General features: G+C 50.9%; 9 protein-coding genes across 9 annotated transcripts; 5 read left to right on the top strand and 4 right to left on the bottom strand.

Annotated features, from left to right (window-relative positions):
- Positions 1 to 1,961: 1,961 nt before the first annotated feature.
- TGME49_286510 (hypothetical protein) lies at positions 1,962 to 5,141 on the bottom strand. Its single transcript, XM_002369236.2, has one exon. It carries the CDS (start codon positions 4,179 to 4,181, stop codon positions 2,691 to 2,693), a length of 1,491 nt encoding a protein of 496 aa, XP_002369277.1. The 5' UTR covers positions 4,182 to 5,141; the 3' UTR covers positions 1,962 to 2,690.
- Positions 5,142 to 5,326: 185 nt separating this feature from the next.
- Positions 5,327 to 9,294, top strand: TGME49_286500 (hypothetical protein). The gene has a single exon (XM_002369235.2). The coding sequence runs from the start codon at positions 6,279 to 6,281 to the stop codon at positions 8,997 to 8,999; it is 2,721 nt and encodes a 906-aa protein (XP_002369276.2). The 5' UTR covers positions 5,327 to 6,278; the 3' UTR covers positions 9,000 to 9,294.
- A 1,792-nt stretch (positions 9,295 to 11,086) lies between these two features.
- TGME49_286490 lies at positions 11,087 to 14,762 on the top strand. The gene has a single exon (XM_002369234.2). The coding sequence runs from the start codon at positions 12,155 to 12,157 to the stop codon at positions 14,408 to 14,410; it is 2,256 nt and encodes a 751-aa protein (XP_002369275.1). The 5' UTR covers positions 11,087 to 12,154; the 3' UTR covers positions 14,411 to 14,762.
- Positions 14,763 to 15,122: 360 nt separating this feature from the next.
- TGME49_286485 (hypothetical protein) lies at positions 15,123 to 15,838 on the bottom strand. Its single transcript, XM_018781983.1, has 2 exons — positions 15,823 to 15,838; positions 15,123 to 15,769 (listed from the first exon to the last, which is right to left on the bottom strand). Exon 2 carries the CDS (start codon positions 15,706 to 15,708, stop codon positions 15,439 to 15,441), a length of 270 nt encoding a protein of 89 aa, XP_018637783.1. The 5' UTR covers positions 15,709 to 15,769; positions 15,823 to 15,838; the 3' UTR covers positions 15,123 to 15,438.
- Positions 15,839 to 16,627: 789 nt separating this feature from the next.
- On the top strand, positions 16,628 to 17,506 carry TGME49_286480 (hypothetical protein). Its single transcript, XM_002369233.1, has one exon. It carries the CDS (start codon positions 16,844 to 16,846, stop codon positions 17,309 to 17,311), a length of 468 nt encoding a protein of 155 aa, XP_002369274.1. The 5' UTR covers positions 16,628 to 16,843; the 3' UTR covers positions 17,312 to 17,506.
- Positions 17,507 to 17,586: 80 nt separating this feature from the next.
- Positions 17,587 to 20,187, top strand: TGME49_286470 (AGC kinase). The gene is made up of 2 exons (XM_002369232.1): positions 17,587 to 18,964; positions 19,104 to 20,187. Exons 1-2 carry the CDS (start codon positions 18,161 to 18,163, stop codon positions 19,842 to 19,844), a joined length of 1,545 nt encoding a protein of 514 aa, XP_002369273.1. The 5' UTR covers positions 17,587 to 18,160; the 3' UTR covers positions 19,845 to 20,187.
- Positions 20,188 to 20,795: 608 nt separating this feature from the next.
- TGME49_286465 (hypothetical protein) lies at positions 20,796 to 21,307 on the bottom strand (the record flags this gene model as incomplete). Its single annotated transcript, XM_018781982.1, has 3 exons — positions 20,796 to 20,900; positions 20,981 to 21,211; positions 21,278 to 21,307. 3 exons carry the CDS (start codon positions 21,305 to 21,307, stop codon positions 20,796 to 20,798), a joined length of 366 nt encoding a protein of 121 aa, XP_018637784.1.
- A 201-nt stretch (positions 21,308 to 21,508) lies between these two features.
- On the bottom strand, positions 21,509 to 23,555 carry TGME49_286460 (hypothetical protein). Its single transcript, XM_002369231.2, has 3 exons — positions 21,962 to 23,555; positions 21,759 to 21,906; positions 21,509 to 21,698 (listed from the first exon to the last, which is right to left on the bottom strand). The coding sequence occupies exons 1-3, from the start codon at positions 22,167 to 22,169 to the stop codon at positions 21,656 to 21,658; spliced, it is 399 nt and encodes a 132-aa protein (XP_002369272.1). The 5' UTR covers positions 22,170 to 23,555; the 3' UTR covers positions 21,509 to 21,655.
- On the top strand, positions 23,043 to 25,054 carry GRA5 (dense granule protein GRA5). Its single transcript, XM_002369230.2, has one exon. It carries the CDS (start codon positions 23,893 to 23,895, stop codon positions 24,253 to 24,255), a length of 363 nt encoding a protein of 120 aa, XP_002369271.1. The 5' UTR covers positions 23,043 to 23,892; the 3' UTR covers positions 24,256 to 25,054.
- The last annotated feature ends 98 nt before the right edge of the window (positions 25,055 to 25,152 follow it).

A 25,152-nucleotide genomic window follows, 5' to 3' on the forward strand; every position in this document is an offset into this window, starting at 1 on the left:
AGATTCGTAGGAAACAGAGGAAAGGGGTACGCAGTCAACTTATGATGTGAGGGTACCAGGAGGCAGCATGGCGCATGCGAAAGGCGATTTACCGGAGCCGTCGAGATCCCGCGTTGTTAACAGCCAAAACAGAGATTCAGCGACAGTGGAAGCAAACCTTTGTAGCAGCACATCGACTGGCCGATGTCGTATTCTTTTTTATGGCAGTTTTGGATCCAAGAGCTCCATTGACGCCTCAGCCCAGGAGTGCCGTAACAGCAAAAACAGGTTATTCTAGACCCGGATTACGCACCCTTATTGCCTCCAGCATCAAGTGGGTCACGAGAAACACTGGAACCCCTACAAGAACCTCCACAATGATATGTCGTCAAAACACACTACTTCAGGCAAGAAGCGCATCTGTCGTCGGACGGGAAGCACCGGGAATGCTGGTTCCTGAATGGTATCCCGAAAAAAAACGGAGGCTGAACGCCGAATCACCAATCTCGCCTTCGATACCAACATTTCTGCGAAAATTCACCACTGAGGCGCTCATTCACAACTCGGAAGTGAACTAAAATGCACGCATTCGACGGTATAAGAAGGAGAGAGAAAAGAGCGGGCAAAAGCTTCCGAATTGAATGAGCACCTCACGCAAGGCCCCGCCAGGAAGAAAGGACTACGGCTCGTCAGACTTCTCTAGACGACTTGTCTAAAATTTAATCATAAGAAAAACGGTCAAAGCACATCAAAGTGGGCCGTAGCATCTCTGGAGTTAAGGCAAAGAAGCATGAAACTTGAGCTTGCATCGCTAGGGACGAAAGCGATCAACGCGTCGAGGCATTAGCAAATTGTTGTGGTATTTCGACGGAGAAAAGCATTTACCAAACAACCTGATGAAGACGAGCGAATACACGAACACCGCCGAAATGTTATGCTAACGCTAAAAGCAATGGCCTCTAGCTCTAGCGAGAAAAGTAAATCAAAATTTTCTGTTGCCAAAATTGGACGTCAGCTCGTGAGCATGCAGCTCCATTCGTAGCTGAGTTGACAGCTGAACGGCGGTAGGCAGAGCATCACAGTGAGAACGATCACGGAAGAAAGCCCGTCAAATAGGGAATCGCGTTGCGCAGCCTCCACCGAATTTTCTCGAAACCTATCAGCTGTTCCCAATTCCTCGAAAGGAGTGATTTTCATCAGACGTTTTTGGTGCTGACCACTGCGCGTCACCGAAGTTGGCAGCGGTGTGCCCGCGTAGAATATTTGCATGCGTGCGTGTACTGGCAAGCTCAATCCTACTGAAACCTTGTGAATGATTTGAGTTAACGGCAATGGCGCGAGAGACACCGTCACGAGCATGAAAAAACGAATGAAAGGACCACCATTCTTCCTTTTCCGTGCTACAACGAACGATATTGACCACAGGGATAATCTAGCCTACACCATTTCCCACGCCGCCACAGTATTTCTATGCGGTATTTCTCGTTTGGTTGTGCTGATAACAAATTGAGCTGACAGGGACATGACAACGTTGTCTCAACAGCAACCCTCCATTTGAACCACAAATGGTAGAGACCTACAGCGCTTTGAATTATACAAGGGCATTCATCGTACGTTTTGAGCGGAGGGAACAAATTACACGCATCCAGACTGTTTGTGCAGAATCACGACGCGACACGCAAGAAACGCAGATTGGCTGTAACTGAGAGTATCAGTTCACGAACATCATCAGCGTGTTTCGACTGTTCGCTGACTAGGCTGTTGTCTCTAGGAAGGCGTCGGCAGCGGCAAGCTGCGTCCCTGCGGACGAGTAACTCAGGTTTTCTTTTCCTCTTGAGCAAGGTAGCATGGCTCCTTTCCGAATTGCAGTGGTAGAGGTTGGTTGCGGCGGTCACTTTTACAATTCGGATGCTGCTGTCAGTAGTCACAACTTACCTCAGTGAAGGCATGAGCATCACTAGTATTCAGAAACCACCGGCATCCAAATGCTACTGCGTACGTGATAGATGTATTTGATTTTACAAAACATAGTATGGATCTTCTAAGAGCGCTTAAATGCGGCACACATAGCGGCACACCACGCAGACAACGTCCGGGGGTTGCATACAGAATGACACTCAGCTACGACGCTGACTTGGACTACTTCCGGAGTATTTTCCGCACGGGCACACTCACGGTCAGAGTTTCTGCTTGCTGCGAAGCTGATGCTAAACAAGCCACCCTCCAGAAACTCACCGAATCCACCGCTATGCCATTCCATATGCAGTGACATGCAAGTGGAGACACCGTTTGGCGCAGTGCGAAACAATCTTCCACAGCGGAACCGCATGTCGTTACCCCAGAAATGACCTATCTTCGCTCTCAAAGTTTTTCATGAACGCCATCATTGAATAATTCGAAGCAGTTATATGCACTCGCAGTCTGCGTTTCACACCACTGCACGCCGCAAGGCGAAATAAAACACTGATATCCCAGACCTAATCATCTAAAAGTGATTGTGTACGCGCACAGAAGTAACGAAACGGCCCTCACCAACCCGCTTGTCTTTGACCTACTTTTAAGGCCACACAAAAGAGGTTAGACGGCACGGACGGTGCGCTTGATGTCAGGCTGTCACTACCCGACACCCCCTGAGGAAGCGATTCTACAATAGGAGCACGACTCCCTCTACAAAAGTACCAGCACGCTTGTCGGCTGCATATTTTAACGTTCTACGAGAGACGATCACTGCCATACGGCGGCGCGTACCTCCTGCCCCTTCTGCGGAGACTAGATTCCGTCAGCTGTGTTTCACCACCGATCTTCCCGGATGCCCCGCTTTCGTGATATATTCCTCCACCACATGTTTCTGTCATTTCGAAATCCTCCCAGTCACTATCCTCTTCTTGCTGTCGCTGCTGTAACAGCAAGTCTTGCAAAACTGGAGCCGCCACCAGGCTGCCCCCCAAAAACTTCTGGCAGATGGTTAAGCAAGGAAGCACGAAACACGTCAGCAGCACAGAGACGGTGGCGCCGACAAAGTGCCCGACTGAACCGCCCAGTATTAACGGAAAAGGGAAATGTATGAACACGGTCTGCCAGTCAAGAGGCAGAAAAAAGCACGACAGAATTGCGCTAAAACTGCATGTGATAAAAGGTAGGAATGCCGCGACGATAAAAAGGTGGCCTAGATGGAGAGGAGAGAGAATGAACGGCAAACGTGCTTTGAGACATTCGGGCAGGTACGGATGCACGACCCGCAGGAAGTGTGGCATGGTCAAAACGTCAGGCGGTGCCACACCCTCAGGTGAAGATTTCTCTTTTTTTGTGCGGCCATGACCAAGCCCTTCGTGCTTTGTTCGCACAGATGTGACAGACCCTTTGTCTGCCTCGATTTCGACGCCTAGCCTTCGAATCTCCTCAACAACCGCAGCCGCAACTGGACAAAGGAGACCAAGTGAAGCCAAGTATGAAGCGAAAAGCACACAGGCCGCATACTGGGAAACAGGAGTACCGAGTAAAACCGGTAAAAAGGAGATAGTTGCCAACCAGAGCCCGTACAGGTAGGCAATCGATCCTGGATAACAGACATATGAGGCTGATGCCGGAAGGCAAGAAAGGGAAAAACGTCCCGAACCTAGACGCACAATGAAGCGACAGATCGACCCAAGGCTTCTCACTCCCTCGCTGGGACTCTCCTCGCATGCAGCTGTTTGCGACATCTTCTCGTAATCGCCCTGCAGTGTAGCATACCGACTCCGCACGTAGATTGCAGTACCGCCTTTTAGGGCGACGACGAGAACCAGCGTCCAGACAGAAATAACGGCAAGTTCCAAGCCTCCGGTGTCCTCGACCGCGAGCGCCACACTGTAGTCACTCTGTTCTTCTGCGCTGTCGCCACGCGTGTTACGCGGCAATGTCTCTGTTCCTGTTGCTGCATGAGAGGAAGAAGCGTGGCTTTCACGGAAGCTTGCGCCTGCCTGGCGAGCGCGTATGAGAGCAACACGGTCCGCACAAGTCCCTACAGTTACTTGGAGAATGAACAAGTTGGTGACCGCGATCAAGAGGTCCGAGAGGCTGAGCAGCTGGTGAGCAAAGATGCCCGAGGTATTTTCCCGCACTTCTGAGCTTGATGCACCCGAAGGTTCCGAAGACAGGACTGCCGCCGACTTTTTCCGACCTGTGGCAAAGCCACTTACGGGTGAGGCCTCTGATTCCCGCATTTTGGGCAGGCGGCTTGCGGGGTGACACGCCCGCACCGTATGCCCCGCGGAGACGAGTTTTCACAGTTACTGTGACGCAGTATACATAAACAAGAAAAAACTCCCCTCCAAATAAGCTCCCAGAACGCGACAAAACATTTTTTGCGCTTCAGAAACAACAAAATAAAGCGCGCAGACATCCACTTTTGCAGGTAGTGTCAGCGTGCGAAGCGAGTGGCTCTCGATCATTCACTACTTGCACCGATGGAATAGCCGATGAATGAACTCTCGAGCAGCCTGGGAAATGCCGGCAGGCTTTGAACCGTTCTTCGTAGAAAGGGTGTTCAAGGCATGTAGTACAGCAGTCGGATGGCAACTGAGTGCGCTCACCAGTCCATGCAGTGGCTTGGATTTAATGCATCGAGCAAGTTCAAGCAGGGATACACCATTGTCGTTAGCACTCGATTTTCAATCAACGTGGTCACGGGCACATCCGTTCATGGCACCACCGCGAACTGTTGCATAAATGGGGGAAAGTGAGCAGACACACCTAATCGTATCAAGAATTGACAAAATTAGAATGGACTGGGTATCGAAGCGAACGCTGAGAAAATCTTCACACGCGGAAGCTGTTCTGCACCGTCTCCAGCATCACTGCAGCATGAACCTCGGGGAGTTGTGTCTCATAAAGTGCTGATAATCGCCAAGCCTAAGCGCATATAACTTTCAAGAGATATTCGGTGAAATTATGGGACGAAGGCGATTGGCGGTGTGCTACGTTCACACGGCCCTCACAGATTTTGTATGTGGACGCTAGTTTGGTGGTCAGACTGCATGCACATGTTTCAGCCTGCACAATCTTGCTACTGTCCTAATGCCCACTTGGACTTCTGCAGGCTCGAGCGTGGCGGCAACTGATGCGTAGATTCCTCAGTTGATGGAGGAAAGCTACGAACCTGCTGATATCCGGACGAACCGGAAGATAGTGCTTCCGAGGAAAGAGGAACAATTGGTGAAACAACATCCATACCAGCAGAGCTCAGGGTACCGTTGAATGTCAGGCCGGGACGGCTAGCTGCGCGAATCCTGTTGTCTTGAGAGGGGGGAGCCTCTTTTCCACCTGACGGACAGCGAGTAGTTGCTCTTCTTCGGTGGAGAAGAATGTCGTTGCTTCTACGTCATCTTCCTGTCTCCTTGGAGGTGTTTTGTTTCTGCCGAAAGTTCCGAGTCACGACCTAGAGATCAGCCTCGCCCGAATCACGCTGGTTCCCGTCGCGCTGAGGGACCTAAATGTACGATTGGATTTCTTCTTTGTCCTTTGCCGTTCTATGCACTTGTCAATGACCGCAGCCATGAATCTATTGCACATGCGGCCGTTGCTCCCTTTAGGCGATGCCATGTGTCCTATGTCTTTCTACATTGGCAACGTTGCACAGCCCTAGAGAATCAAACGCTTTCAGGAGGTTGAGGGGCTTTCTTGTGCGTATACCGGAAGGACTCCCCGAACTTTGCTAAGGAAGGTCTTTACTAGAGACAACGCGTCAAGGCAGTATGCCGCACGCAGAAGGTGGTCAGTCCCAGCCAGCCTCAACATCAACGAGACTCGCTTGGATCCCCAGCTCGTGCATCCGAATACCTGGCTTTCTTCGTAGACCAATTCCCAAAAATAAGTAAAGAGGAAACTGGTGCTTTTACGGTGAAAGGGCAGGACTTACTGTCGAACTTTATGTTCACGCTCAGCCCATCGCCTCGAGAGCCTGGACAGGACTCAGATGCCGCAAGCATTTCTCCAGGACTGGGTAACCGACCATTCTAATATGTTTTTGATAGTCCCTTGACCTGCTGTGTTCTTTCTGGTTTCTGTGAGATCTCCCGCTCGGAAGAAACGTGCTCCCACTGTAGTTGGAAGGAGCGGTATCGGCGGCACGTGCACTCGAGAGCGCGAGACTAGAAGCGTCACCGTATCTACAGGCATGTCGGCATTGGCAGCGAACATGTCCGACGGGCGAGATAAATTGTGCAAGAGCTGTCCAGGGGGAAGCGACGTGAACGCACTGGAGCCAATCAGGTGCCCCGTGTCTCTTGTTCAATGAATCCAGCTCAAGTCCGTGCGACGAAATGGCGCAACTCGCTGCAGTCGATTCTTGTGCGATTGCCGAGAACGGCGCTTCTACAACACAGGAAAATAGATTGCCGCCGGAACCACCGCTGGAACCTCCGCAGTTGTCACCGACCACGAGCCACTCTAATGAAAGGGATGGGGAAGAATTTGGTTTCCGCCGCGAACAGTCGGCGTTGTTTCCTCCACTTACCAACACTCCCCTAACTCTTCACTCCTACAGAGACTCGTCGGTATCGTCTTTGATGTTTGGCCTGCTCTGTTGCTTGCTGAACATTGCCCTTTATCTGGTAAGTGGTGAGATTTCAAGGCTTCTGCAACAGGAGAAAGAGCTCCAGAGGCACCAGTCCCTTCACTATGTGTGCCCCCCTCAAGTAGATGATGAACATGGGCTTCTCATGGAGCCTCCAGGTCCCTCAGACCCTCTTAACCGAGACAAAAACAGAGCAGCTCCATGTACCATACGGTCCGCGGACTCGGATGTCAAAACGAGAGTAGTTGTTTTGAACATCCCCTACTTCATGTCATGGTGTTCTCAGTCACTGCAGTTTTGTTTTCTATTTTTTGCCATTGCGGCGATCAAACGAAGGAGGCGAAGGCCGCAAGGAAATCGGATCAATCCTCTGCCGAGTTTTCGACACATACATGGATTAAGTCGCTGTTCCAGTGGTGCCCAGGAGGGAGGCGGTCCTAGCGACTGTGGGCCCTCGTCGCCGAGGGGAAGTACCCACGTTGTGCAGCTTACTGAAGAATTGTGCAAGATGGATATAAGGCAGAGGGGAGAGTACTTCCCTCTGGACAGAAGCGAGGGCCGGATATCTGCAGCGTCCTGTTCAGACGATCCCGGTAGACGGACGGCCATGCAGCCTCAGATTGTCTGTGAAGCTTCCGACAAGAGCGAAGGGGTAGGAACTGATGAAGTCTCGTGCTCAGCCTTAAAGGGTGTCTACCCACCCCTGGAGACCGACGCAGATTACGATGCAGGCGTGATACCGACGCAGCAACAGCCCGGGCAGCATCCGTTTCCTCGCAAATCGAAAAACACGACCTCAGGAGTTTTGAGCAACCCTCTTGGTTGTGGATCAGCAGAGAAGGACCTTCACCAGCCACTGATATCTAGCGAGGCCACTACGGCAGGGACTGGACCGACGTGTATGCAAAGAGTGGCTGGGAAGGATGTTTCAAACTTCATTGACAATGGTATTGAAACCGGAGACGGCAAGGATTCTGCGGAGAAGGTCCGCTGGGCAACAAATGTAGAAGAAGTCTTGCTGTACAGTGCTCTACAGGAACATAGAGAGACGCACATGGCGAATGGATGTAACTCAGAGCGTCGCTGCGCAGTTTCAAGGCGACATAGTGATTCTGACGCATACACAGAGCGGAACCTTTCGCAGACTGAGGACTTACAGGAACAGGAGGCAACACTCCCGGAGGAGTCAAAGTGGTCTCGCGTCAGAACACTTCCTGTGTCGTGGATGTGCGTAGTGGGAAGCGGTCTGGCGCATTTCAATGCAGAGACCGTCGAAGCTCTTTGGATGCACCACATCCAACCCCGTTTTTCGAGGTACATCGGCGCTCCACTGCAGCAGTACATCTGTACTCCCTATGTCAGGGATACGTACAGAATTGTGAAGGATTTTGTGGAGGCCGATTTGCAATACTCCAGTTTCAAGGAACTGATTTGGGCATGCATGTGGATCGGAGCCCTCTACCTGTTGCATTCCTGGACATGGACACTCGCGGTGGGCACGGACGGAATGAGTGTGGGAACAGTAACAGCCATATATAACATGAACCCTGTGTTTGTCTTTCTATTTACGGTATTGCTTTACAAAGAAGGAACAGAGGACTGCGTGCAGATTGCCGCTCTCGTCCTGGCTACGGTTGGAGTTGCGGCGATAGCCTACAGCAATGAGGGGGAGCCAACGTCAACTTCCGGAGTTTTGCTGTCCGTCGCCTGCGCCGCCACTTATGGCCTGTTTGAAGTGGTTTACAAGAACTACATTCTGAATGGAAAATCGAACCTTCCGTTAGCGTTTATTTTTTTGATAGTTGGCATCATAGGAATGTTGAGCCTCTGTGTCTTCTGGATCCCCTTGGCGTGTCTGCATATCTTCAGTCTGGAAGTGTTTCCAGGCTCCACGCCTCCGCCATTTCTCATCTTCCTCCTAATTGTCGTCTGCGTCTGCAGCTGTCTGCACACTCTTCTTCTGCAAGTTTCCCTTTTGCTGCTCCCATCTCCAATTCTTGTCGCACTTTGTTCCTTGCTGTCGTTGCCTGCGGCAGCGGCGGCGGACTGGCTGAACGGGGGAGGTGGGGGCGTCGGCGGTATTGGTACTTTCTTCATTGCCAGTGCGTTTTTTATCACATCTGTGAACGAGTGGAGAATTCAACGTCAAGAAAAGGCTCGCACATACCGACGGCTAATCTCTCTTGCAGAGCTGCATCCTCGCGAGTATGCCGAGCTCCGAAAACTCGTGGAGCTACCAGATTTACCGCAGCCGCGATACCGCCACAGACCGCCTCTATTTGGACGTGCCTCGGAAGCAGAACCGCCAGAGGAGAGTGAACCATCCCTGGAGTCCATTGCTGCACATCTCGTTGCGCAAAAGAAAGATGAAGACGTGGGCGCCGAGCTGAAGGAAGTTCTCTGTGTTTTCGCTGCTCCTGCTGATGATGAATTCTTCATTGCTGAAAACGCCACCACTGTACTCTGATGTACGCTGTTCGGGTGCAGGCTAATGGCAAGCAGATGGATGGGGAAAAACGGCTGAATGTGGGAAAGTACCTCACGGCAACAGCAACTCTGGCGGATACTGTTTGTCTCATACCAAAAAAAATTTAGAGCTTTTCATTGATTCCGCCTAAACGGTTTCATCGTCTCTTTGTGCTCATGGGGGAGACTACGTTTCTTGTACAAAGTTGGCAGTGCTCTAAATAGGCGAGACCTTGTTGCCTCACAGCGTTTTGATTTCTTTCGAAACATGCTGAGTCACAAACTTTTCAGCCGTGAGGGCTTCTTTGCTTGCCGTGCATCTCGCCACGGCGGCATCTACCTGATGTTCTCTACAACCACGCGACCTGCAGCCGCTGTGGACTTTACAATTCAAGGCCTGCTAGTGCAGTTTGTCGCTCACTAGAACACGCTTCTTCCTCTCTTCCACGTCAATGACCGCAGCGATAGGGATTCGTCCACTGATGTTGCCCAACAGTACCCTTTGTAAGCGTTCTAACAGCCGCAAGCACGAAGTATTCAAGGATAGGAACGCTTCTGGACCAGTTAGTGTGCCTTTCAGAGACAAGAACTCACAACTCAACTAAGACTTCACCGTCTTGAGGGTAGTCAAGTAACAGTCACTGCTTTGGATGTTCTTCAAGCAGCTGTGGTATATTGTGTATTCTTTAGAATATCCATAATTGGCTTTGAATTACAGTCGTAACTTACAATCGTCGGCAGAGCCCTAATTTACTTAAAGGCTGGCATAGTCGCCGTGCCTCCAGATGGGGTGGTTTGTTTTGCCCGAAGCCGCATGTTTGTACCCACCACTTTCCCGGAGTTGCCTACGATCTGAATAGCGCACCCGAGCTCATTTTACATGCTGCGCAAAGAAGTCGGTCTCTTGTGATCTATTTCGATGCCGTATAAATACTTGATTGAGAGGGTGACCCTGCTGAAGACATAACCGGTCAGTTGCTTTCCGCAAAGGGCAACAATGGAGCTTGAAGCCGTGGAGAAACGGAGTGCCCTTTGATGGTTGTGTTACCTGAAACTGATGCCATGTGGCAGCTTCCACGAGACGCGATGGGTAGTGGGCTGGCCCCAACACCACAGTTTTTTGACAATTTTTTTCAGTGATCAACCGACCGTCCTAAACGACAATATTGATGACCGCTTCAAGATAAGGTCAGTACGTCTCTTTTGAGCCCACCGTAATGACCTGGCCTGACTTTTATGTCGGCCCTCAAAGTGGTTTTGGCTGCATATGCTGGCTCGTTGCCGACTCTGACGCGACCGTATACCTTTGTCTCTTCCTCGTGAAAGAAACGTATTTCAGAATGTGAATATGAGCACAAGTGCGGCACAGAAGGGCTTGCAAACAGAAGAGCAAACCAGGACAAAGTTACTGCTCCAATGTATCGTGGAGTACCGCCGCCTCCTCAAAACGGAAGTGATTGTGGGTACGACGACGAAGACCGGGCTTCTGTAAATCAGGATAGGCTACCGTCCGCAAGTGGAATGTTGTGCAGAGGACCCGCGTATCGCCCTGAATTCCTGTGTGACGGGGAAGTCGTGTGTATCTGACGTGCTTTAACATCACGTGTAATACAGGAGTTTTCAGCAAGATCAACGAGCCTGGCCAACAGTCCATCAGCTATCGAAAAAATGACCGAGGCACATGTATACGGTGCATTTCACAACTGCTTCCACTGCCTACACATGTTTTTGAATAACGTGTAATGGACTGGGAACAGCGGGCATGGCTTACAAAAAACTGAGCCAGTTCTAGTTTCTTTCCTTTCATAGGGTGTGAGATGTTTCCGCTGTAGGTTCATGTCCTAAAATATGCGAGGAAAATAAGTCACAGGCTAGCATTTGTTTTCCTTTCAGTGCAGCTGTTCAGGGATCCTGAGGTGCAGTTCTTCAAGTTTTCCTTGAAACAAAGAAGACTTTGTCTTCAAATGAAATGGTAAGCAGCTTTTCCCCTAGTGCAACGCTGTGCGAGGGGGGCAGCCCGCGCCGGGGATGCGCTGAGTGACCACGTCGTTGGCAAAGAAGGAATTTTCTTGGGGTGTAATTTCTTTTTAAGATTCAACCACATTTTCTTGGGCATATTTCCTTCTGAAGAGGATGAACAACAGTACGAGGTTGGGTCTTATTGAGGGACTTTCAAAATATCGTGGTGCTACTGCCGACCTCTATTGAGCGAATCAATCGAGCGTACTTCGTCGTGTTGCCGACAGTCGAGAAACACGCCATACTGGGCACATGCGGCACCGTATATATCCCAAAGAAGAATCACCTGCTAAAACATCGTGTCGTTGTTCTTCATTTTCAGCACAGTGACTTCAAAGAAGGAAGTCACATCTCACATTTACCCGTATGCGAATCTTGGTCGTCACTACGTAGGAGTCAACTTTCTGCCGACTCCTGTGACGTCATCACTTCTGAAGTGCATCCGCCGCTGCGCTCTGTATCAGAAAAGTACCCAGAGCCGTGTTCTCGCCCGTTACCAGTTGAAACTGGTATCATTCTCTTCGAATTTTGCGTTGTTTCTCGCTCGCAGGAACTCTTACCGACTTCTAGCCCTTGCAGAGAACTGAACACGGGCGCATTTCCTGTTCCACTCCAATCGGGGCTGGGGATACTTCTGGTGGGTGGCACGGAGCTGCGGGTTTTTCCTGGAGACTTTCTTGATCCAGGGACGCATGTGGCAGCAACGGTTCCGGTGGCTTAACCTTGTAACGGCACAAGCAGTCAGGGGGAAACTCTGATGAGAAGCCTGCGAAGAAGGCGCAGAAATGAGCTCCAGCCTGTATCTCACAGAATGCGCCGGCGACTGGCGGGACGGGGTCAGATGGTCGAGCTACTCTGCTGTCAACTTCTAGGTTCTCAGCTCCGTCATGTCTGATGACTGTGGAAGAGTACGGATTCTTAGGGGCAGCAGGTGTGTTTGTCCAGCATGCCCCGACGCGGCGGCGGCGCGAGTGTCATGGCACAGAAGCGTTTCTTGGTGTGCCGAAGAAAGAAGGACTCTCTCGTTCCTTCGCATGCATCCGATGCTTAGGGCGCGTGTCCGCATGGCGGAACTAGGGGGCGAGCGGCTCGGAGACCTTGTTTTTCGTGCTCTTTTGAAATCTTTCCGTTGCGAACATGACGATTCCTCCCCTCTCAGCGGTATCTCCTCTTAGCAACACGCTAACAGGGTTTTTGCTCGGCATGGTCACAGTAGTTGGCTTCCATGCGTGTCTGTACGTGGGCGCGTACTGGTTCTTTGCCAAGCATTTGTACCGCGACTACGAGATCAAGCGACTTTCTATCCAGAACCTGTTCTCGGTCACCTTCACGGTGTGCGTGTCTATGCTTCAACTGCTGCTGCTTGAGCTGCTTCATGTCCTCAATCCCACTTTGAGAAAGTGGGTATGGAACATCGACTTGGTGTGTGTCTTGTTGTTGCTGTACCTTATTTTGCCAATCTTCATCGTCTACAATCTACTCATTCCTGAGCAAGATGTCTTTAGAATTCCCGACCTGGTCTCCGCCTTTCCTCGGCTACAAAATCTAAACCTTCCGGGCTTCTCGATTACCTCTCTGAGCATTCCTGCATCCTTGCCGCTCCCGGCCTCGTTGAATTTTCCATCGTCCATCAGCCAGCACTCACGAGGCAAACTTTCCGCTCTTCTTCCCCACTCGCCGATACCTTTACACCAATGGCTCTTGGTGGCCCTGGGTTGCTCCATTTTTCTGCCTTTTCTCTGGTCATGCTTCTACCAATCGGGAAGATTTCTGCACCTCGACCCCGCGATCCTCGCTTCCCTCTCGTACACAGAGTGTCTCCTCGCTTATGTGGGTGTATGCGGGGTCACTGTGGTGTCGGCGCTCGCGGGTTTCGGTTCTGTGAATTACCCGTACAAGAACATCACCGCCTTCCTTTCTCCCGTGTCCCAGGAGCAGGTTGCAGAGGTTGAGCAACGCTTGCTCCAGACACTCACCTTGATTGCAGAAAAGAAGAAAAAAAGGAAGCAGCTGCAGCAGTCGCTTAGTAAACCTGGCCGCTCCTCCCACTGGCCCACGCCAACCACAGGCCTGCACCCGGCGAACCCCGCATGCGTTTCGCAGGCTCCCTTTGATGTACGGGCGCACGGAAAAGCGAACACTGGATGCCCGGAGCAGGAGGGAGTTTCTGTGTTTGTTCACGGTGGCTCTGTGTCTTCTGAGACAAGTGCCCTCAATAGCTCTGTCTGCGACATAGAGAGCGGGGGCTTGCCGAAATCGGGAAGGGGACTACATTCTGCTTGCCAGTCGATACCGGGTGAAGTTTGTACTGTGGACTGTGGTACACAGAGTGAAGGATCTCAGTCGTTCGGAAGTCTACCGAGGCCAGAGGGGGGGAGTGTGGCGTCGACGGAATATTTCACTAATTCCGGTCCGAAAAGTCATTTTCGAAACGGCACACCTCTTCGAGAACGCCCTGTATTTGCAGGGGAGCGTCATGGGGGAGGAACAAGTGATCAGTTTTCTCGAGAGAGAATTCCCAGTGAAGATGCCGGCCTCCGGTGGCTGACAGGGGAAGAAGGACATGCAAGAACTGGGGGCTGCACAGGAATGGCGGATTCTTGTGGGAGAGGCATGCACGAGAGAGGAAGTTGTGAGGAAGCTGGGATGGTGCCGCGAGGATTTTCGTGCCTGTGGGCTCTGTGGAAACGCGGGACAGGTATGTGGACGCGGCTAGCTGCCGCTGTCAGGGGACGAACGGCGGAGAAGGAGTGTCAGCAACTTCAAAGCGAGATTGCTGCACTCGAAAATTTGTCCAGGGAATTGTTCGTCGGTTTAAATGATTTGGTCCAGTCTCGTGCTCAGGCTATTTTTAGCAAGACATTACTCGGACGACTTAACAATTTGATGGGATGGTGCATGACGGTGGTGTGTGTCTACCGGATAATGACGGCTGCCATTAATGTGCTGTTCGACCGAGTAAGCACAACAGATCCGGCTACCAGAGTGTTAGAGATCGCGCTGTATTACCTAAACATTCCTCTTAACGTTGCGGTCGTTTCTCCGTACCTGTCTCTGCTCTTACTCGGATGGATTATCGCGCTGACAATTCGAGGGTTCATTGAGAAATTGCTTGCTGTGTTTCGCTACGTCTCCACATCGGTGTCGAGCAATGTATTTGCCTTGGTTATGTCTGAAATCATGGGTTTCTACTTCTCAGCATGCGTCTTACTGACTCGCGTGTACCTGCCCCAGTCGTATCGAGATGCGGTGACTGAGATTATTGCTCCATCCCTTGATTTCAGAGTCTTCCACCTTCACTTTGACCGCGTGTTTCTCCTCTCTTCGTTGACTTCTTTGGGAATTGTTATGCTTTCTCATAAGCACACTCTTGAAAAGTTCAAAAGTCTTTGATGCATGTGTGAAACACTTGTTTTTTAAGCGATGGTTTTGGACGCGGTGCGTTCCGCCTTGTTCTTTACTGTGGGGAGGTGTCTGGCATCAACTGCGGCTTGTGGTGACCTTTTATCGGATGTGTCCATGCCAAATGGAGAAGATCTATGTTATAAAAGACTGTTGTCTTCATTCAGCGAAAAGACAGTGACAGGTACCAACGGTGCAGGCACAGGTTTTGAGACCGAAGGTGGCGACTGCGATACCTGTACACCTATTTTGGGCCTCCTCCCCTCAATCGGTTTATTGATACATGTTTAATTGTATGGATTGCTCAGCACAATTTCTAGTTAGAGCTGCGTGTTGAGAGGTTCTGGTAGCTCTAGCCTAGCTTTCTTTACGGAGGACATTATCCTTCCACTTCTTCAGCAGCTGTGTTGCACATCCAAAACCAGCGGACTATCGTTTTTCCCCTGCACGCATACAGTCCAACAGCATGCTGGAGACTGCGCGTCACTGAAAACCTTTAAGCTACTCAGTGGTGGGAGTCCTCAAACTGCTTTTAGCTGCTGAGACGGCGTGGCGTTCCTTGTGCTGGCGCAGCCCGCCTACACACCTCATCAGAAAAGGACTTTGTCCTGCGTCACCCACGACTTGTGGTGCACCCCTGCGGTCCAACCAACTGCGCTCTGTGAGAAAATGGAAAATGTTTCTGAACTGCGTAGTTCAGGCAGCACTGCTTCCTCCTACCAAGATTTGCATTGCCCGTACAGAGTTGACATAACAGTGAACACCTAAAAGCTTCCAAGCACGAACAATTCCGTCAAGTAATTTGATCACTCATGCGCCCGCTTGTGCGAAATCGAGTCAAGTACTTGTCGGGAGGCACTACGGATACACTTGGAATACCGCACACTGGTTGATCCGATACAGTAAGCGCATATACTCAGCTGTTGAGTGTGATAGTTGACGCAGTGATATGAATTATCGTCGAGCTGAGGGCACACGCTACCCTACCTAGCTGTCAGATGCTGCACAACGACTCAGTATCACGTGTGTTTAAGCGCTAAATGCCTATCCTGGCTTCCTCCAACATCCCAGAAGGGCCTCACGAACGCCTGACCCTCACGATTGTTGCTTGCCACAGTACTGACACGAGGTCGGTGACAGAGAAGGCAATTTGCATATGCAACAGACGTTCGGTACACCATATAGGAAGCATGGTGTTGATTCCAGTTTATGGAGTCACTAAAAAGTAACGCTGGAAGTTCGCACCATCTACATTCTTCTCGCGCCCGGGGTGTAACTGTCACAGACATTAGCGTGACAAATGTCGAATGATCCGTTGGTGGCAGATAGAGACAGCTGCTTTCCAAGTGGCTGCAAGTCGTTTTTTGTGTGTCACTCGCATACGGACAGCAATGTTGACACACCACTCCTTTCTGGTAGTTCCAGCTTCTTGTTTCACACTCTTTACTCTCGCAGTTCATTGAGAGAAGACCTCTCGCCAAGATTGTGTGTCACTCTCTATATGTAACATCCATTTTGCTCGAACATGGCGTGTAAGTAGCTTGTTCTCCGAAGCACTTACGGATTTCCCGGACACCATCATCGTCCACGCGCGTCCAATTTTTGTCTGGTTGTGGATTGCGTATACCTGGACGATGGTTACCACCGCGGCAGACACCTTGCGTAGTTTCGCTGAACAAAACACGCTAGATATAAAAAGTTGGCTCTACATGGGCGAATCGCGATATTCTATACTTTTTAATATACATGCACATATATTGTGGTTCTGGATCAGCTACTGCTGCCGTTGGTTCTGGACTTGAAGTCGCACCGGACCTCGCTGAAGTCGACGTGGACGGCGTGGCCGGGAAAGATTTTTCTTCGACACTCGGTCTGTAACTGTACTAGACGCCGCATTTTCCGGAGATTTTCCCTTTTTCACAGGGAATGGGAACGTGCCTCATCTGCCTGATGACATATTTGTGGCGCGGAATTGACTTTCTTCCGTATTTCGTGTGCCTACAGTGCCACGCGGTTGACACCTCCTTACAACGGCGCGCACGCTGTGCTTTCTGGGTGCGAAGCCGTCCGGTTTCTGCTGGGACGTTGCGCCAGGCAGAGCCTGTATTGTGGTGGAGAGTGACGCCTCCTTACTCGGTCCGCGTTGAAGCCGCTGCATGCGGGTGAGACGCCTCCCTGCGGTGAACTTCTGTCCCCTGCACGTACTTCAGTGGTTTTCTGCGCCCTTCGTTAAAGCGCAACGTTGGTCTTCGCTGGGGGGGTCGGATTGCCTGGCCGGCGTCACTTTCTCTTTCTGTAGCAGGACGCTTGCGAAAACGATGGTGGGGATGTCCTCGTCTCTTACTACTCACCAGCCAGAATCGAGGGACGCAAGCGAAAAGCTTGGTTGATGGATCTCAAGGCAACGTGTTTTTCTCTGTGTTTATGGGAGGGGGCATCCTTCACGAACTAGACATAGACAGAGCCTTAATTTTGGTAGAGAACCAGCGAAAAAAAGTCTGCGTACAGACTGTTCCTGGTGACAGCCCGGAAGAGGCAACCCCTTTTTTGCATGGCTTTGCCCGCGGGGAGCACCGCCTGAATGATTTTTTTTTTCTAGATTGGTCTTTTGTGAGGAATACTCTTTGTTTCAATCGTGAAAACGTTGATGATCCCTCACATTTGTCCCCGTGCTCCTTCTGTCCCACGACGGTTGCCCCATCGCAGGCCCAGTTCCGGCGATCCGTAACGCATCCGTTTGTGCCCGCGTCAAACTGTTCTTCAGCAGCAGGATTGGCAGTTCCTGTTTCGTTTCAACGTCACTTTCTCCCTCCGTTGAAGATTCCCCTCTTCTCGAAGGGAACACTGGGTTGCCTGAACGGGCAACAGTCCACGAGAGCGGCGTTTCTTTGAGAGAAACTTAAACAGGTGATTGTCACCACCGATTGTCGCGGACAGGTGCAGGCTGAGGGCCCGTGGCGAGTGGAAGAAAAGCTGTTTCTCTCGGCATGGTGTACCTTGTGGGCTGCTCGTACGGATGTGCCGATTTGTGGAACTGAGCACTCGCTTCCATGTACAGAGTCTCCGAGGTAGGGTGCTTTCCGTCCAAGGTGGTAAAGGCATTTACCCAGCTGACCGCGAGACGGTGTCCCTGAATAGTTCGCATACTCCGTCAGAGGGGATAGTGAGGGATTGGAGTCTCGGAAAGCGGTAGCGAGTGGCCTGGCGGTTGGTTTGACGAATAGATCTAGGCTTGCCGCCGGAAACACTCGTACTTTGCTGATCCGCCGTGACGGGTTTTTGTACAGAACGGCGCTCCAGAAAGACAAGTTCAACTGCTGTATCTTTGTTCAAAAGGTAACATAAACTGGGAAAGTCGCGCATGACGCGATTTTTTTATCTGCACCACTCGCCGGTGTCTGACGTGTCTTGGGTGCGGAAGGGAAGTGTGTTCAAAGGTTTCGCTTGACTTTCTGCTTACGCCTTCCTCGAGGTGGGAAAGGCATGATACGCGTACCCACGGGATTGCCAACGCCCATGTGCATCAGGGACAGGCCACTGGACCCCTCACTCAAGTTACTAGCCGAAGAGGCCAAAGCAATCGGGAAGTCTGGTCACAGAGGTGCCGGCGGCGAACGCCTCGCTGCCGTGGCATTCCCCGTGGGGTATAGAGGAATAGACGGGAAAGAACAGGCTCACTGAGACGTCTGACGAAAGTCCGGTCGTTATGTAAGGACTGCGACGCCGCTCTCACGTCTTGGTATGCCGTTGCGTACAATGTCGGTGACATCGGGGCAGTATCCGGTGCAGCCACATCAACGAAGACCCCTTTTCGGTCGCGGCAACCTCTTCTTCTTCTTGAACAGCGGCTCGTCTGACGGTGCAGCAGTTGGGACACCAGGAGTTTCTCCTTCGCGGGAGCAGTCGGGTTTCCAGATGCTGACGAAAAGGAGTCTCTTCGGTGTGTCTCATCCACCAACCCATTCGAGCCGAACTGTCGCTCAGATGGCGCCTCGCTCGCAAGCATATACACCACAGCCGCACCGGTCTAGTGGGGATTGTTCGACGGCAGAAAAGGCTTCTTGTCCAACCGGCAGCGCTGCCGTCCATCAGGCAACAAATATGGGGTCGGTCTCCGCTGTTGCTGGACCTTTGGGGAGAATGTGGGGGAAACTCAGTAGCATGAGCACGATGGCGACCAGTCGGGGCGATAGTCTGCTGTCAACGAGCAGCCGGACATCAGTTGCAGTTGAGTGCAGCCCCCGAGCAACACAACCTCCTCCCAACGTCGCTGATCGGGAGAGCCAAATTCTCTCGCAAGTGCGGTACGATCTACTTGCGAGGAACTTGTCGATAGACGATTTTTTGTTCCACGAAACCGTTGGCACTGGCTCTTTTGGACGAGTTTGTATAGTCGATTTACGTGGTGCGGCCGGATGGTACCCGCCAATGGCATTGAAGATCCTGAGCAAACACAAGATCGTAAAGATGAAACAAGTCGAGCACGTGAAGGACGAGAAGAGAATTCTTTCTTCGATAGAACATCCCTTCATAGTTAATCTGCTGGTAAGGAGCGCCTAAATTTCGAAAGTTTTGTCAGTAGCTTTCAGGATACTGGGCGTGTTTTGGTGCATTGCTGCCGTGTAGCGCCGATGACAGCAGATCTGGACTCCGTGAAGCCAATGTGTGTCCGATTATTGTACAGGCTGCGTTTCAAGATGAAAAGCGATTGTTCATTTTGATGGAGTACGTGAACGGCGGGGAGCTATTCAGTCACTTGCGCCGCCGCAACTGTATTCCGACTGATCAGGCCCGTTTGTATGCTGCCGAGATCACTCTGGCATTCCAATACCTGCACCAACGTCATATCGTTTATAGGGATCTCAAACCTGAGAACCTACTGATTGACTCACAAGGCCACATAAAAATTACCGATTTCGGATTTGCCAAAGTGGTGAAGGATCGCACGTGGACATTGTGTGGAACTCACGAATACCTTGCCCCAGAATCTATCACTCGTCGGGGTCATGGGCTACCTGTTGATTGGTGGGCCCTGGGGATCCTCCTCTTTGAGATGCTTGCCGGACATCCGCCATTCGTCGATGAGAATCCACTTGGTATTTATCGGAAGATCATCGCAGGTAAAATCGAGTTTCCTAGATCGTTCGATTACGCGGCCAAATCTCTTGTCAAGCGGTTGCTCACGCATGATCCGCTGAAGAGATACGGTTGCTTGAAAGATGGAGCGGAGGACGTAAAGAACCACAAGTTTTTCAAGGGGATTGACTGGGTAAAGTGCTACAACAAAAACATTCGCGCCCCATACTTGCCGAATACTAGGGGCCCACAGGATAGCAGCATGTTCGACAAATATGCCGAGTCCACTGAATCGTCTTCTCCGCCAATAGGTGCGGCGGAACAGCAGGCCTTCTTCGACAATTTTTGAGCGCAAGGTGGTAGGCAGGTCTGAGCAGATATGGATATGCCCTCCAGATATGTAACAGTAATGTGATCCCGCTTGTGAAGACCCAGTGGTTTGTGGAATGCGCATCGGTTTTGTCGCGCAGGGGCAATGACCTGCTTAACTGCCTTTGACTATTTTTCAATTCATTCTTCTGTCATTCTCCCGGGGCAATCAAAGTAGGATTGTATTGTCGATGCGGGTGGGGATAGTGAACACCTCGTTTTGGATAACAGGAGGGGAACAATGGTGATTGTGTGTGGTACCGGGCGTTTCAAGGTCCAGTGACTGAAAAAGCTGATACCAGAGAATTCAATTCAGCAGGCGTATATGGAAATACGACGTATTTCCTATTCTCTCAGCGCAGTTATACGCTGATGCGGGTAGTTATTCGAGAATAGAAAAGCAAACGAAGTGGCCCCAACTCCGCGATGTTCTAGCTGGTGAAACACATTTGCGGCAGTGAAACGACGTGGAAAGTGGACAACCATTTAGAAGAGGGGAGTACTAACCGCATAGGTCGTGTCAGTAGCATTGCCTTTCGGCGTTGTATGGTGTTGATATTTCCAGCTGCGAAGCGCTGATTCCAAAGTATGTGTTCTGAGCGCGCACACCTGCTAGAGAGTGCGCTAATGTCCCTCTGGACGCCCCCGGAGGCTCCACCGCTAGTTAGGCAGCACAGTACAAAGGGTCAAGTTTGACGGTGTCCGTTGACAAAGAAGCACCACAGGTATACAGGTGTGTTAGAATTAGGAAACGCTTCGCTCTTTTGCGCTGTTTTATGGCGGGTTCGAGTATATCGTTGAAGAAACACGTGACGCCGCGAGCGGGGCGCGCAGACCCCGGTACAATTTTGATCTCCATTTCAATCGCAGGAAACGCACGTTGTCGCCCCGGAGCTCGCTTGCCAATGGTGACCGATCGAACTTTAGCTTTTCACAAATCACGCCTCGAAGGTTGCACGGCATACCTGAGCGACGGTCTCACATTTTTGCCTGTTGCCGCTTCCGACTCCTCTTTGCTCGTATGCGCTTCAGTACTCTGTATGCAATCGGCAATGCGGGTAATTGGAGACTTCGGCCTGAGTTACTATCACGTGAACTTCAAGGGTTGCGTCTCACTTGTCCACATGCCGATTTTCCTGTTTCCTCGTTGCTTCCATCGAGGTTTGGCATCCGTACAGAATCTCCCTGATAGATCTCAGATTTGGATTCTGTGTGTCTGCATATCTGTGACCTTCTGAGGGCCGTCTGGTCCCATTCAGGAGAGGTGGCTTTGTGCCGCAAGTTCAGACACATTCGCGTCTGTCTCTTCTCCGGGGATTTTTCTTGAAGGAATACATTGGCGCTGCTCTAGGTTAGTGGAAATATGATTCGAAATTTGCGCTGAGAAGTTTGGAAACTTCGCAGTCATCCTACCAAGCGAAATCCCAGGTTCTTCTTCGGCATACGGCCAGCAGCGTTACTCGACGTTAGTTCAGTTGCATCACTGTGGAGCTGTGGGTTGAAAGCGCAAGCCGAACTAGTGTTGCTCGCTAGACAAGACAGAACTGAAGTGGACGTCATACCGCAAAATTTTCGCGTTGTTCTGCTTCCTCGATTACTCTCGCGGAGATGAGAATGCTTATACTATCACCGTTAGCCTTGTTGTAGCCATAGCGTTATCCATTTGAGTGAGAGAAGCGGTCCGCCTCACATGCACTTGCGAAGGCTGGCCTCTTCCGCCAGAAGCAACGTTCTTCACCTGCACTCGTAGAGTTAAAAGGTACATCAACAGCGATCGGTTCAAAAAGCACGTCAACCACGTACTGATCGTAGTCTTTCCCGTAAAAGAGCTTGCCTGCCGCACACACCATATGTTAGCCCATACGCGTTATGTGCGCCACACACACTGTATCACTCTTTTAACCCCAGGTTCAACTGCCGAAAAGCACATTTAACCTGGTGTTCCTTCTCCAAAGCTTTTTCGTCAAGTTGTAGAGTTTTGAGAGAGACGTCTGCTCTTTTCTGCTCGACCTCAGTTATCTCGTGTTGCAGCTTCGACAGGTCTGCATAGCGTGGGTAGCTTCGCAGGCAAAAAATCACGTAGCAATAAACGCCTACGTGTTCGGACTATTTCCCACCGTTCCTCCATCGCCTTTTCTGCCTGTATTTCCTGGATTCTTTTTTCCATCTCTTGGAGAAGACACTCCAACTCGAACATAATTTTCAGGTTGCCCCATCTGCCCATACACTCATGCAATGCGCATTCCATGTCCGGGCGCGTTGGCGCAAAAGCCGCATCATCATGGAGCTCGATCGTTTCCGCCATAGCAAGGAAGAAATCAGATAAGTTGTGAAATGCTTGTCGAACTTTGATCTAGCTGGTTCTCCGCGAAATGTACTGAGGCGTTGTACTTTGTGGGTGAGTAAATCCGCAACACATCGAATTCAAACTCTTGTTCAGCAGCCGCGGCGCCAACGGTGCCAGCTCCTGTGTACAGACGGCGTAAGCGTTGAGTTGACATCATGGCAACAAACGCTTCCAGGGGGCCATGCTCAAGTGCAGCAGAAACGGTCTCTTTTTCGAGGTGACGTTTTTGCCTCTATCGCTTGTACCACACTGATACTCTTGCGCGTCGCCGGTGCTCCGAAAGAATGCCTCGACCGACTACCCAACGATTTTTCATGTTCCTCGACCTTATCGTGTACTGGTGCAAGCATATACAACGGCTTTGAGGAAAAACTCACATTACTCTTTCCTTACTTCGAAGTGACTATATGAGACATCACTGCTGTCCACTGTAGTGCAACCCCAAACGGCGGGTTGCCATCAGCTACACAGATCGTTCGTTCTTTCGCTTCAGAGCTCTGTTGATACGTTCCCTTCATCTCATTCCTGTGTGCACCACCACCTGACGTGCCGGAAGCACGTAGTCACGACATTACAGGCTTCCACCAAACGGCATTTGTTGTTCCCGCTGTGTACCACACGACACCGGTCTCAACTCCACGTCCTGGTGTCCGAAACATCGCAAAAGACGGCAAATGCCTCCAACGGGCTTTCGTCGTCTGGTGGGAACCGGAATCTACCACACAGAACTCTAGAAGTTCATGCCAACCCCATCCGTTTCCGCACTAACCGAAATTTCTGGTTCTCTACACGTTGCAATAAAAAGTACGTTTCAAAGTAACTAAATGCCAGTTGCTGCAAAGTGCCCCCCTACATACTCTTCATACTTCAGTGATGCAATCTATGTCTGATGAACACCAGTAATTTTACAGCCTGTAACTCTATGTGGCGGAGTCTTGGGCGCATGTACCGCGGCATTCGTGCTGACTGCCGCAACATCGCATATGAAAAAAACAATGCAACCCCCCCTTTCCCACCCCCACCAGGTTTTGGGACGCACTCAAACATGTTACATGAAAAATCCTGGCCTTGCCTCCCTGTTCACGGACTGGTGAAAAAACTGTACAAGTTGCTAACAAATTCCAAGCTGTGAGAAACTGATGCTGCTATATAGAAGGGGAATTTCTGTCTCTCAGCCCTGCCACCAAACGACGTTACATGTAACACGAGACAAGGTATCCAGCCAGTACTTCAAGATGGAACCAGTTTCCTTAAGCCGCCACTACAACTAAGCAGGATCAGGCTGCCACCATCCGCTTGTTCCGGCAAGAAAGGTGCCGAAATGATGATACAGTACGCCATGCAGCAATCATCGAGACAGGATTTGGGACGCATGACTCCCTCAGGTGGTTAGCGGAGAAACCTCAGATCCCTCGGCGCGCGACGCGTGCCAGAGCGCGGGACGGGGTGGCAACGAGACACGTTTGGATAAAGGTCCTGCCAGGTTGTGGAATCAGACGTGTGGGCTGTTCCGTGTCGGTTTGGTTTGTGCAGAGACGCACTGACGGTTGACGTCGATCGGCACTCGATCCTACCGTCAGTCAATTTTATTTTGGTTTTTGCAGATATCATCGCGCGTGTGTTCACTCTAACTGTGTGTATGGTTCACTGTTTTTTATTGCGATTTTCGTGAAGTAACAAAATGGCGTCTGTAAAACGCGTCGTTGTGGCGGTAATGATCGTGAACGTGCTGGCTTTAATTTTTGTGGGCGTTGCCGGTTCAACGCGTGACACAGGGTCAGGCGGGGATGACTCCGAAGGTGCTTGGGGGGGTGAACAACAACAGGTACAACAACACGGACAAAGTGAAGACCGATCGTTATTCGAAAGGGGAAGAGCAGCGGTGACTGGACATCCAGTGAGGACTGCAGTGGGACTTGCTGCAGCTGTGGTGGCCGTTGTGTCACTACTGCGATTGTTGAGAAGGAGGAGGAGACGCGCGATTCAAGAAGAGAGCAAGGAGTCTGCAACCGCGGAAGAGGAAGAAGTTGCCGAGGAAGAGTAAGGGGCACTGTGTTGCTCGGCTCTTTGTTGTCTCAGCGTGAGGATTTAGTGCGTGTAGCGGAGCATGTATCGATCGATACAGGCACGGTTGGACGTGTCGTCTGTATCCCTTGTGGCAGACGGCAGACGTCATTGTCAGAGCGTGTTGCACGTTGGAAGAAAATGTGTTGGTGTAATCGCTCGTCGGACAGATACCGAGGGAGGTTGCGTGATGATCGTTGTGGTGCGTAGAGGTGTGCCTCGTGATAACATGAAGGGCAAGGACCTTTTTTGTCGAGCACATACTCAAACCAGTGATTGTGCGAGGCGGGTTGCACGCGACTTTGATCCATTACAGTTAAATATGCCGAAGGCCGTGGCCTGATTCGCACACAAGGCGCACAGACGTACCGTTGATGAGAGGAAACCGGCCACGTCGGCCCACCCATATCATATGCAGGAGACCAATCGAAATAAGTTTCTACGAGCAGATTCAAAGAGCAGAAACTTATAATACCGGAATAGTGATGTGTTTTTGTACGACGGTTTCAACAAACACGCTGAAGATGCTCCGTAGTCGCGGAGTCACCGGATCGTGGTGTACGCAGTGCATTAGTTGTCACTTGTTCAGGGTGATGTATGAGTTTAGGCTTTTTTATGCTGCCTGTGGGTTGCCCACGTTTAGTAATTTACCGCAATCTGTCTTGCACCAGTAAGATGCTCAGAAGTGAACGCCACTACCTACGCTTAAGAGACGTCACGAGCGTCTTGCGCAGAAGACGGTAATGCTTTTCTCCTGCAGGTCTATGTACGCGTAACTCTAGCACATGAGAGACGGTACTAGAGGATCTACTCGCTTGCTCGCAAAGATGATGAAATTTCAAAGCCTTGAGGGTTACAGTTTGTGCACAGTACCTTA

The sequence above is a fragment of the Toxoplasma gondii genome, chromosome V, assembly GCF_000006565.2.
Source record: "Toxoplasma gondii ME49 chromosome V, whole genome shotgun sequence".
In the NCBI taxonomy this organism is placed as follows: domain Eukaryota; phylum Apicomplexa; class Conoidasida; order Eucoccidiorida; family Sarcocystidae; genus Toxoplasma; species Toxoplasma gondii.